Consider the following 13,004-nt stretch of genomic DNA (forward strand, 5'->3'; position numbering starts at 1 on the left):
TGTTCTATAAATATCAACCAGGTCAAACTGGCTGTTACCATCATTCAAACAGACTATATTTTTGTTCTGCCAACTTTCTCCATCAGTTTTAGAAAGTAGATACTAAAATGTGTCCATTTTTTCCTTGCAGTGTGATCAGCTTTTGCTATTATTTAGGACTGTTGTCAGTTACATTCACTGACTATGACATAAGCTTTAATCCCTGTTAATATTCTTTGCTCAAAGTCTATTTTGTTATTAATATACTCATTCCAGCTTTCTTTTAACTAGTGTTAGCATGGGGTATCTTTTTCTATCCTTTTACTTTTAACCTACTTGTATCTTTAAAGTACATTTCTTGAAGGCAGTGTTTTTTTAAATCCAATCTGACAGTCTCTGCCTTTTAATTGAAGCATTTAGATGATTTACATTTAATATGACTATTGATATGGTTAGGTTGACCATATGGTTAAATGACCTACAGATAGGTCATTTCCAGTGCTCTCCATCCCTTTGTGTAGATCTAGGTTTCCATCTGGTATCATTTTGCTTCTGCCTGAAGAACACCCTTTAATTTTTCTTGTAGTGCATTATCTGCTGGTGATAAAGTCTTCTGCAAGTCTGAAAACATCCTTGTTTCTTCCTATTATTCTTTTCTCAGTGGTACCTAGTCTGCTGTTACGTTAGTCAATCCACTGAACTTTCAATTATGGTGTTCCTTATTCCTAGACTTCCACTTAGTACTTTTCCCAATCTGCTTGACTGTTTTTACTATCATGCTCTTTAATTTCCCTTATTTCTTTAAATATAAAACATACTTTATACTATGTCTGGTAAGTCTTAATAGCTTAAGTCTTTATAAGCCTGCTTCTTCCACCCATTGTTTCTGCTGGCTCCTATCTTATGTGTTTGTGATTTTTGATTGTGAACTTATATTCCTTGAAACTGTTTCTGAATTCCTCCAAAGACAATACGTTTTGCTTCTGTCAGTCACCTGGAAGGCACTAAAAATCTGTTATCACTTTAAATTTCTGGTGTGAGGCTTTTTTAGACTACCCAGATTGTTCAAACAAACCAGCTTCAGGGCTGCTTGTGACTATATATATATATATATATATATATATATATATTCTCAGGGGAGATGGAATGTATTCGATCAGGATGGGCAATCCTCTTTGTTATCTGTGGGGAATGAGGGAGGAGAAGGGGAGATTGGAGACGGAGGAGGCAGGCAGATTTGTTCATAGTTCACCCTTATACTAAGTCTATCTTTTTGGGGTCTCAACTTCATGAGATCTCCTATTATCCCTCCCACCCTGGGTAGGGCCTAAGCTTTGTCTGCTATGCTACTGCCCCTTTCCCACCCCAGATGATGAAAAACAGTTTAATTAGGTATTTGGCAAGTGTCCTAAGGGCAAAAAGTGGCCCAAGTGTCCTAATTACCTCTTTGTGCTTCTACTTCCACTTAAAATTTTTTGAGACTTATTTTATAGCTCACTGATCCATTTTTAAAAATAGTTCTTGATATGTATTCTAGACGTTTTAGTTGTTTTCAGCTGGTCCTTATCAGCCATAGTGCTGGGGAAAAAAAATTCAACTTCTTCTTTACAATACACAGTATCCAAATACCCCTCCCTTGATCCAGAGGCAAGAGTAAGAACACACACTTAGGAACCAGCTGGTCCAAGCTCAGGTCTCAGACCCACAAGCAGTGTGACCTTGGTAGCTCATTTATACTCTGTGCTGTTGATGCAAGAAATAAATGAGGTAATATACAATCAGCACTTAAAGCAGGGGCTGGTTCTGAGAAGTATAATATAAGGACTTCTTTTTATTATTATGTGAACAAGTTGTAAACATACACCTGAGTAACAGCACACATCTCACCCAACGGTCCAAGAGCTCCTGTTCCCTGGTCATCCTAGTCCACTCTACCTTGTAGTAACCCACACCTCTGTCCTTATATTGACACTGACCAGGGGAATGTCAGTACCAGCTACACTCACAGCATGGGCCCTAAGTCAAGAGCAGAATGCTAATGGATGCTGATCTAAGAAATGCCATCATCAGACGAACCTGAGTGAACACACAGTCCTTTACCATTAACAAAATCTGGAAGAAAGCACGAACATAAACAAACATGATTTTAAGTTTTGTATTTTTTACGGTGGACAGTCATCATTCGCCCCAACAGCCATCTGAAGCCAATAGTCCTGATTATTAAAAATCACGAAGTTGTATAAATGTTCTCCTCCTTTTCGAAAACCATGTTCATTTTCTCTCCACGAAACAGGACTGTCTGCAAAGCCTTGTACTGACAACGTAACCCAAGGAGCTAACTTGGGCTCATCAAAGTAGCGACTGAAAAAGAAAGATAAATCTTAACAAACAGGGAGGGCTAGGAATGTCCACATTTTTTTACTTATTTAGGATAAGTGGTACTTCTGATGTTTCAATGAAGCTTAGACCTTAGCTTTTATTTATAAGAATTAAGAGATGCAAATTACATTCCTGATCCTATGTGGTGTATTCAGTAAATGTTAACTAATTACAGAATGCACAAAACCAATTTCAGCAGTTCCTATGCTTACTGTGGAACATCATGTAAGAATCAAAAAGAAAAGAAACCAAAACCAAACCACAAAGTTTCCCTCCATTTAACAGTGCTGTTCAGTCTCTGTTAAATGAAACACTGCAGAATTTATTGGATTTAAACAAAAAATCCAACCTTCTTATTGAGGAAAATGAAAGTACCAAACTAATACATGAAAAAGGGTATTGGGCTTAAAAAAGAAAACCCTCAAGATTTAAATCTTAGACATTTAAAAAGTGAAGACTAATGGATGCCTGGGTGGCTTGGCTGGTTAAGCATCCAACTCTTAATCTCAAGCCCAGCAATGGGTTTAAAAAAAAAAAAAAGGGAAGACTGAGAAGGCATTATGTTTGCCTTATGGTCTTTTCAATATGGGATCTGAGTTTCCTGCATTAGATACAATGTAGCATTTTATTTATAGAGTACTTCTCAAATACAAACCCCATACTGCCTTGTCCAAGCCCTGGCATGTTAAGGATGCCCAGCGCTTCACAGGATGTTAAGGCTGGAACAGATCTTGGACATGATTTGGATTCAAAAATGGTCAACTTGTTTTCAAAATAAAACATCTGCAGAACTCTAACATTTAAAACAGTTCAAAATGTGTTCCATAGAGTACTGCTGTTTTCTTAAGTGATATTATAACTTCCAGAGCATGACAAGAAAAATGGTTTGTTTTCAAGAAGCTTAAACTCTGCTCTTTGTCTTTTAGTAAGGACAAGTATTTGGCAATACAATTTTCCCATCACCAAGGATAATTACGTCACTTAAGATGATAATGTTACCGCACTGTGAGCCCAAGCAAGGAAAAAAGGGGAAACGTGTGTGAGAGAACACTGCGACTTGGGACAGTAGCACTGCCCCTAAAACGTCCTTTGGGCACGGACAAGCAAGATATAAAAGGCAAAAAGCGTTCTCACCATAGCTGTTCCAAGAGGAGACAGATCTTCTCCGGAAGTATGAAACCAGTGATTGTACACAAGTAAGCTTTGGCCACCACTGTGCTTGGCTGAGGACAGCAATAAGCTGATATGAAGTTATGAGGCTCATTATTTCTGTCACACACACGAAAAAAAGAAAGAAAACACATTTACATCTCCTGCATGATTCACTTTCAGAGTAAAAACCCCCACGAAGCACAAGAAGCCAGCCCGAGCCCGAGCCCATAGCCCAGGAGCTGCTACGCACAGTTCAGCGTGGCTGAAGACGGCGCCCAGCCAGTCCAGAAGCTCGGGGGCGCTGCAGGCCGCCTCTGGCTCCCCCCGGAGCGCGCTGCTCCGCAGCACCGGGCACTGCAGCTCCGGCACTGTGCTCAGCGCTATTTTTGGCTGATGCTCCTGAATTCGGTAATTGGAAAAGTATGACATCATCGTTGATTCTTCTGCACCTTAAAACACACCATACAAGGTCATGTGAATCCTGAAAGCAAGTTCAGTGAATCCCTGCCACCGCCCCTTTCCCACATGAGAGTCCAGGGAGCAGGTGAGATTAAGTAACGCAGAAGGGAGTTGTGCAAAGCTGTATTGAAATTAAAATCATCTAAGTTGCTTATGGCTCCTTGTGCCAAAGTCCTGTAAACATTCATTTCCTTTCCCTTTTCCTGGAAAAGCATAATCCTTTCAGATTCAACCCCGTATTAGTCTCAGCATTTGCTCTAATAAGAAAATTTTGACTTACTGAACAAAAAAAGCGCTATTTGTGGATAAATAAAATTAGTGAACTGTACAGAGAGAGGAGTTTATTTGCAAAATCTCTGTGAAGGAAACACAAGAGGAACTGAATGATGGCAGAAACTCATTTCTGTTTGTCTTAAAAAACCCAGTAAGATCTAACATATCTTCAAGGATCTTCCAACAGCCTTGGAGGACAGAAATAGTGCCCCCTTGGGAGCAAAAGGCAGGCTTGCTTCATGTCCAGTGTAATAGAAATAATCTGCTACCCCCTCCACAGCAAAAGCCAGCAGGCTTACTGGCCAAGATAAAAGGCTGGAGTTCATGCAGCTCGGGATTCCTCTCCTGCAACGCAGCCCACGGCATGTGTGGTATCCCCTGGCCCACCGAGTGTCACCCCGTAAGTAGTGGGACGTAGTGCACTAGTGTGAGTGGAGACTGTGGCCACGGCGATTAATTTGAGTAATTAAATTCCAAGTCTTGTGTCTTCTGCCAGCATCCATGAGATTGTGAAGGCTAATGACTTAGCTTACAAGTGGGGGAAAATCTCGGACTTTCCCCAGTTCCTCACAAGCCCTTAGAATAATTAGGAGCCTTAGGAACACAGAGGTCTCCACAGAGAACCCAATGCACACATGGCCCTCAATGAGGACTTCATGCAACTGAAACGTCCGGCAGTCTGTCTGCCCTCCTGTATCTCTACCCTAAGGAGGAGAAGCACTGAAGCATGACAGACTGAGGACTCCTACAAGCTGCCTGGAGCATCCAGCAACCAGGAACGTCCCACGAAGAGCAAATGGACAGACATATTTCCAAAATGGACCTATGTGCCTCCCTGTCCTCCAAAAACGAGTACGACACCATCATAACTGTGATGATCTGACTCATTACAATCTTGTGATGGACCAAAGATACACTCTAAAAGGGGCATGGCAGTTGTCAGCACACCAACACGTTTGGCGACCAAACACCCCACGAAATTTCATGTTCTAATCGATTCCAAGTTACAATAAATTCCACTCGACATTTAATAGTATGCTTGATTTTGACCCTGAAATAACCCACAGTTTGTGTTTATAATTTGTGTTATTTTAAAACATACTGCGAAGGCTGTTTGAGGTAAGGTGTAGAAGGGAGGGGAGAAACAGATAAAGGACAGCTGTGCTGAAGCCACTCCAAGATCTCTGGATAGACACATAACCTGAGAGGGAGGCAGACGGCTGCGTGCCTAGGTCATCCTGAATTATGGCTCCTGGGGCTGGCTGGGGGCCCGAAGCAGCTTCCCGAATAATGTTTACGCACACGTGTACACAGTACCCGAGACCATAGGGATGAATCACAATTTAATCCTCCATTCCTCCCCTTTAATTAACGATTAGATTTCCAAAGCACTGTAAGGTTACATATTTTCCATACCTGTATGATGCCAGGCCAAAAGAAAATCAAATTCCAATGGCTTCTTCTCTTTGAAGGACCAACATACTCTTTCATACTTCTTAGAATTCAGGTTAAAGGATAAATCCATCAAATCAATGGAAACAACTTAAATGGAAAGAGGAATAAACAGTTCATTCGTATATACACAGCCTACACTGTGGAAAAAGTGCTATATTAAAAAGCATTAGAATTTTGGGAAATTTTAAGACTAGCAAAAATTCTTTTGTTCTTCTTGCGCTCCTTTGGTTTACCAAATCAAAACTCTGCTTTTCATGGGTATTTCTAGCATTGATAGTAACAACAGATGTTTTAAAGTCATACTTTCCCGAGGTCAAAGGCCAAGGGCAGAGGTTTGGGAGGTCAATCCTAATCGACTTATGGATGTTGACAGCCTCAATCACTCATGTTCAAGCCGGACACTATCGGCAGAACCGTATCTCCACGGGGTTATCTCTACTAGTAATCATAAAAACTTGGTGACAGTAAAGGAAATTCTTTATTAAAAACAAGCTGTAGACTCTTATCTTGGGTTCATTACTTTGAATTTTCGACCCAAAACATATATATTTAGTGGACCATTCCAATTCTGCGATCCTTATAAGATGCAGCCCACAGCCAAAGAGAAAACAGAACAGCAATCTTAGTCTCTCCGAAGCTCAACCTAGAGCCCTATAGGTTAGAAGTTTTAAAGACAAGAAAAAGCCATGCTCCTTCTGAGCAAAGAAAACAGCGGCAAACATTCACACTTAAATTGCTACAGGAAGATTACTAACTTGTTAGAAACTGATTAAAGTTTAAGTATTAGTTAAGTTAAAGTATTAATACTTAATACTTAAGTATTACTTAAGCATAATACTTACTAAATTTCATGATTTTTCTGCCAGAATATTGAGATGGACGACCCTGAAGGCCAGTTTCTTCATAAGTATCTTTATCCAGTGATAAAATTAATTTCCCTATAAATTAAATAATTCCCATAAAAGAGATGTTAAAAATATGACGTTCTCTGACTGAAAGAAAGCACAGCCAAATTGAGCAGTTAGATATGAGGGTAATAAAGTGCATACAAGGATCTTCTTTATGATACAAGGATATTATTTATACATATATCTTGTTTATGTAAAAGGATACTTTAATATATTACACATACAAGGATATTATTTATGACAGTGAAAACAGAAATTTCTATTAAATTTCTATTAAAGAAGGAATAAACAAATCATGGTATACCTCTTCACTGGAATATCTTCAAAATATTAAAAACACTAAGTCAGAACTATATGCCCCGATATGGAAAGATGTCTACGACATACTGAGAAAAAAGAAAATTGAGAAACAACGTCGTACAATGTGATTTATGTTAAAAAAAAAAAAAAACCAAGCTTTATGTGTGTTTATAAATTTATAGAAAATGTCAAGAAAAATAAAAACCAACCTGTTAAAAACAGTTCGCTCTAAGAAGGGGAATGAATCTGGAGATTTGATATTTTTTTTTCTTACACCATTTCTTTTAAAATTAAAGAAAGAAACAAATGAGCGTTGTTACCGTTTGGCAGTAGGGCGACGGTATTATCTTCATCGATATTTGTATTGTATGTTAGTGCATAGCACGAACCTGTAAGAGAAAGCCCAGATGAGAAATTAAGGGGGAAAAAAAAAATCACAACTGCAAAGAGTTAGTGGATTCTCTTCACATAACATATCCCCCAGGTGAGTAAGGGTCAATATCTCCCACTGCTCCAGCTCCCTCAATACACCTAAAACCTGGGGCTCCTGGGTGACTCAGATGGTTAAGTTTCTGCCTTCGGCTCAGGTCATGCTATTCCGGTCCTGGGATCGAGCCCCACATTGGGCCCCTGGCTCAGTGGGGAGTCTCCTCCTCCCATTGCCCCTCCCCCTGCTCATGCTCTCTCACTGCCTCAAATGAATAAATAAAATCTTTTTTTTTTTTAAAGATTTTATTTATTTGACAGAGAGAGAGACAGTAAGAGAGGGAACACAAGCAGGGGAAGTGGCAGAGGGAGAGGGAGAAGCAGGCTTCCTGCGGAGCAGAGAGCCAGACCAGGGGCTCGATCCTAGGACCCTGAGATCATGACCTGAGCCGAAGGCGGATGTCTAACGACTGAGCCACTCAGGCACCCCAATAAGTAAAATCTTTAAAAAAAAAAAAACCCTAAAACTGGCCAAGGGTGAGCTGGAGGACACAGAGGCCACACTAGAGCTAGTTCACGCCCCCACCCGGGGCCTCTTTGTGCCTACCAACAAGCGGAAAGCGGACTCAGGGTGTAGTATGCACCTCTGGGGATGCTGGCAGAGAGGCACAAAGTAGAATTCTAGGTAAGTGCACACCCCTGAGACAAGAGTTCCAGTAAAGATTCAAAATTGCAAGGACCTTGTGTGAGGTTAGGAAAGCCACTCAGTCTCTGTGAACCTCAGTTTTCCCCACCTGTAAAATGGGGATCATCGGCCTCACAGAGCTGTTGCAAGAGTTCAACTGGTTAAGATATGTAAAAGTGCCCGTTACAGCCAGTGGCCACGTTATTAACAAAGTAGCACCAAACTTCAAAATAGATGAAAGGACCAAAGACAACACTGCCAGCTTTGCAAGCAGGGCCAGCAGCACCCGAATGAGAGGAACTGCGAGTACTAGATTCTTCCCAGCTCCCTGTAGAAGACAAACATGGAGCCTCCAGCGAGGAAAGGGGCTTGCTTACTTCTAAGTACAGTGACTTACATAGGGAGAGGGGAATCCCTAAAGACAGTCGGAAATACAGTTTCAAACAAGTGCTTCCTAGGAAACAAGGGGAACAAAGCAACCAACCCGGCAGATACGAATGGAAATGGGGTGAGCAGAGAGGGTCGGAGCCACAAACTCTGAGCAGAAGACACTGAACCATAATGAGCACACTGCCTGGTGAACAGCTGCTATGGTGGCATCAGGAGATGAACCTTTTGAGACAGCTGAGTGGAGACTGCTGGGAACATAGTGGTCTTTGCGGCCACGCTCCCAACAGCAGTGTATCCAAACATGCAGATCCCAAGACTCTCTCCTCTCCCTGAATCCTTGGTTTATGATGAGGGATACTTTCATGTTACAACATCCCCATGCCACGCTAGTGGACAAGTGTATCAGAAACCACCACCTAGGGGTGCCTGGGTGGCGCAGCGGTTAAGCGTCTGCCTTCAGCTCAAGGCGTGATCCCGGCGTTATGGGATCGAACCCCACATGAGGCTCCTCCATTGTGAGCCTGCTTCTTCCTCTCCCACTCCCCCTGCTTGTGTTCCCTCTCTCGCTGGCTGTCTCTATCTCTGTCGAATAAATAAATAAAATCTTTAAAAACAAAACAAAACACCACAGTTCTTTAAAAAAAAAAAAAAGAAGAAGAAACCACCACCTAAAGAGAGCATGAGAAAAAGTAGGGTGAGGCTACTGAGAAAGGCGGAGTGATGCATGCACTTGACCACGAAGACTATCTCTGTGGAGCCCTACTGAAGACAAGAGAAGAGCCCTAGTACCGTGATGTGGTCTAACTATACTTCCTCATCTTGCCACCTTCACAGACACAAGGTTTTTCTTACCTTTCTTCACAAAGGTGTTGATGAATTCGTGTGTAATTAACTCATGAAGAGGTAAGTTCTTCACAGAGTAATAGGGTCCAGTTTCCATGACTAGGTTTTTCAGTTCTTTTGATAGTATCCCACATTCAGGAATCAGAAATGAAACCTATTGGGATGTGTAACATAAAAGTCTTATTTTCATGTAGATCAGCCCCAACTTGTTAAGGATGCTATAACATATGAAAGCTGCTAACTATTCCCCCACTGGTTTCTATAAAACTCGTAATTTACCAGTCTCAGGAAGAGAAATTTGACAATTCATGTTTTTCATTTCTGTATTCAAACATTATAGGAAAGCTAAAGGAGCAAAAAAAATTTTAATGGAAAGCTTCTGCAAATAAACAGTATGTTTTATATCCTGTCCACTGCTCTAATTAATTTTTAAGGAAACATGGTACAATGGAATATCCCTTGATTTGTTTAACCCGGTACCAGGCTGGAATCAAAGGGACTGTCCCTTAGGGCATAAGGAAATTAGGGACATCAATCATTAAGAGGCCCCATGGAAGCAGAAGTGGTCAGGCTGTTCCTATTTTCTGGACAGAAAAATTCTACAGATCAGCCTGGGCAAGATAAGATACACACCCGATTGCTGCCTGCGATGAGCTTTCCATCTAAAGCAGAGATGTTAAACCTAAAGGGTTTCAAATGTTACCCAAGTGCTCCCCACCTTGAAAAGCACTCTCCCAAAGCTCATACACCAGTCTATTCCTGAGGGACCTGCGTCACCAGCTGTGTCTCTGAGAAACTGCCATGCCAGTCAGGCCTGGGTGGAGATGAGGCTGATGAATTTAAAGTGTAAAAAGCTTAAACTATTTTCAGGTTGAGTTTTTGGAGACCTCCCCACTTAAATGAGTTGGTGAAACCGAGCCACTGGACACTTGACTGGCATTTGGGTTATTCTCCTCTTCTCTCGCCAGATGCTAGATTCACCTCACTGCTGCCTCAACTTACACAAAGCGCCCCCACGACGATGACATTTTCACGAAGCAACAGCCGATGTTAACACCCCTGTAAAGCTCTTGAGTTGTGCTCCCAAGCTTTCTACACAAAGCTGCCGAACTGGCGCGCTTTGGCTGGAGACCACATAAGACAACGGGCAAAGTGGAAATTTTCTCAGATCTAAACCTAGCACCCCTAAATAGTTTAGAAAAGCACGTGCTTCTTGGGTCTGGACTCGGCAAGACGCTCCCACGAGATGGGAGAAAGAATCAAGAAGTGGGGAGGGGAACCGGGTCCGGTCCCGATTTTCCGCCGACCCGAGGCTCCACACCGCACCCATCCCTCGCTCTTTAACTCCCCAGGTTCGGCCCCCACTCTCACGTCCCTCCCGGGAAAGCACTCCACCAGGGGCGGTACCACAAAGTAGCCAGCGGCGCTTTGGAATCCGCCGGGGACACGCCGCCCAGCCCCTCCCCTCGAGAGGAGAGGACACTACCCTGTCCCCGGCGCATCCTGGGAGTTGTAGTCCTGCAGCTCCGCAAGCGAGCAAGTCAGAGCAGTGAAGAGATTACAATTCCCAACATGCCTGGCGAGGAGCCCCGCCCCTCCGCGCGTTGAGGGCGGGCCCGTCACTCAGTCGAAAGCGACTTTCCCCAAAGCTCTCCAGCTCCCAGGGGTGAAGCAATGCCTGAGAGGCCCACGGCGGCCGAACTCACCCTGTAGTTGTGATAGTGCGTCTCCACAAGATGCCGGTGGCGGGACTTGTCATGACCGAAGTTGGATTTCTCGCAGACCAGCAAGTGCCGGGGAACCTCTCGCAGCCGGCGCAGGGTAGCCATGCTCTCCCTGGCTCCGGCCCTGGGCGAGCTCGGCGAGCCCCGCCCCTCCTCCTCGCCCCGCCCTGCAGGCATGCGCAGTGCGGCCGCGCTGATTAGGTTGAGGTGGCCCGGGCTCCGTGTGGGAGTGGGGGTGAGAGCTGGCCTCGGTTTAGAAACCTTTGCAGAAGCTTGCCATGGGTACTTCAAACCGCAAATTCATTACCTAAAATGGAAATACCTGGAAACCTGGAACTTGTCTTTTCAAACCCATCTTTCTCGTCTTGCCCTCCATCCGTCCCTTGCTGCTGTCTCTTGCCATAAATTCTCCTTCTGGTCCTTCCCAAAAGGTTAAGGAACTATGTGCAGGAAGAGAATACACAGTTTCTGTTGCCTTCCCTACAAATACGACTCCTTCGGAACCACTTTAAGATCCCTTCTTAAAAATCCCATCTGAATGGTTGTTGGGGGTTGCAACGAGAATTCATTTTTCCATAACTCTTCTGATCAGCTGCTGCATTAGTACATGCTTCTCAAACTGGAGTATGCACAGCCCCAATTCTGTGCAGAAAGGAGGCAAAACAGCACACGTGGTACAACTTTGGACCATCGATTTTACTATAAGATTTGGAACAACCGAAGTTAAGTAATTTACAAGGTAAATACTTAAAAATTTTAAACCGAGACAAGGCTGGAAAGTCTTCTGCCAGTTAATGTCAGTAAACCTGTGCCTGAAATGTCAGCCTGTCTCTGAGAACTAAAAAAAACATATTTCCCATTATTTTAAACAGGAAAAGTTATAAGAAAAGATGCACAGTATGGCACCTAGATACGTCACAACTGTCATATTAGGATATAAAATGCTTAAAACATTACTTCTTGGTTACCTCACATTGAAGCAGCAGTGGCCTCTCTTAGACCATGAGGAGATGTGTACACCTTTGCTGATACTCCAAAATTTGCAAAGTGGTGTGATGTTGTATCTACCAGTTGTATTTGGAACCAATGTGAAGGTTTTCTTGCAAGCCATTTAGCTTAAAATGTTTTATTAAAGGGGCTCCTGGGTGGCTCAGTCGGTTAAGCATCTGCCTTCAGCTCAGGTCATGATCCCAGGGTCCTGGGATCGAGTCCCACGTCGGGCTCCCTGCCCAGCAAGGAGCTTGCTTCTCCCTCTGCCCCTCCACTCACTTATGCTTGCTCTCTCTCTCTCTCAAATACATAAATAAAATCTTTTTTAAAAAATGTTTTATTAAGTTTTGGAAACTCAATATAAATTATATCAGCGGAAAATATACAGATGAACAGCCACTATGCAGTTTGGGTATTCATAACTCAGGTGTTCTTCAAGGGAAAACAGTACTTGAGGATATGTTCTGGCGTGGGGTGTCCCTGTATTATGAAATAGAGGGCAAAAATCTCGTTTATTATAAGACTTAAGCTGTAACTTGCAGTAAATTTGGGACTGAAGACCTTTCAGCCTACCTCCATGTTGTTCTGGAGTTCTGTCTGTAATCATTCATTCATTTCTCCCTGCCTGCTGGGTCATGTCTATCAGTATACACACGTGCCTTAATGTTGTGCATTAAGCAGAACACCTCGTTTGACCCTGAATTCCTCTGCATTCTCCCCACTGTATTTCTCTGCTTGATTAGAGCCTCCTCTCCGCACGTTCTCTCCTGACCCCATTCCATTCTAGCTTTCCTCCACACTACTTCACTGACTTGGCTTTTATCAAGGTCACTGATGATTTCCATTTTGCCAAATTCAAGGCCAAGTTTCTGTTCTTATCTCAGTGTTTTAGATGCACTTGATACAGATGAGCACTTCTTCTTTTTTGTATTAACTATATTTTCTTATTTTCTGTATTCTAATTCTCTGATGGTTTGGCATCGGGGCCCTCACTGACCAGGGTGGGACTGCCCCTTCCGGGGTCAGCTAATTCCTAAAGAT

General features: G+C 42.8%; 1 protein-coding gene across 1 annotated transcript; it reads right to left on the reverse strand.

The window, feature by feature from the left end:
* Positions 1–2,120: 2,120 nt before the first annotated feature.
* RPP40 (ribonuclease P/MRP subunit p40) lies at positions 2,121–11,078 on the reverse strand. The gene is made up of 8 exons (XM_026511424.4): positions 10,956–11,078; positions 9,259–9,403; positions 7,226–7,294; positions 6,540–6,635; positions 5,659–5,784; positions 3,761–3,959; positions 3,493–3,627; positions 2,121–2,340 (listed from the first exon to the last, which is right to left on the reverse strand). Exons 1-8 carry the CDS (start codon positions 11,076–11,078, stop codon positions 2,142–2,144), a joined length of 1,092 nt encoding a protein of 363 aa, XP_026367209.1. The 3' UTR covers positions 2,121–2,141.
* Positions 11,079–13,004: the final 1,926 nt, after the last annotated feature.

Source organism: Ursus arctos, unplaced genomic scaffold, assembly GCF_023065955.2.
Source record: "Ursus arctos isolate Adak ecotype North America unplaced genomic scaffold, UrsArc2.0 scaffold_31, whole genome shotgun sequence".
NCBI classification, from domain to species: Eukaryota; Metazoa; Chordata; class Mammalia; order Carnivora; family Ursidae; genus Ursus; species Ursus arctos.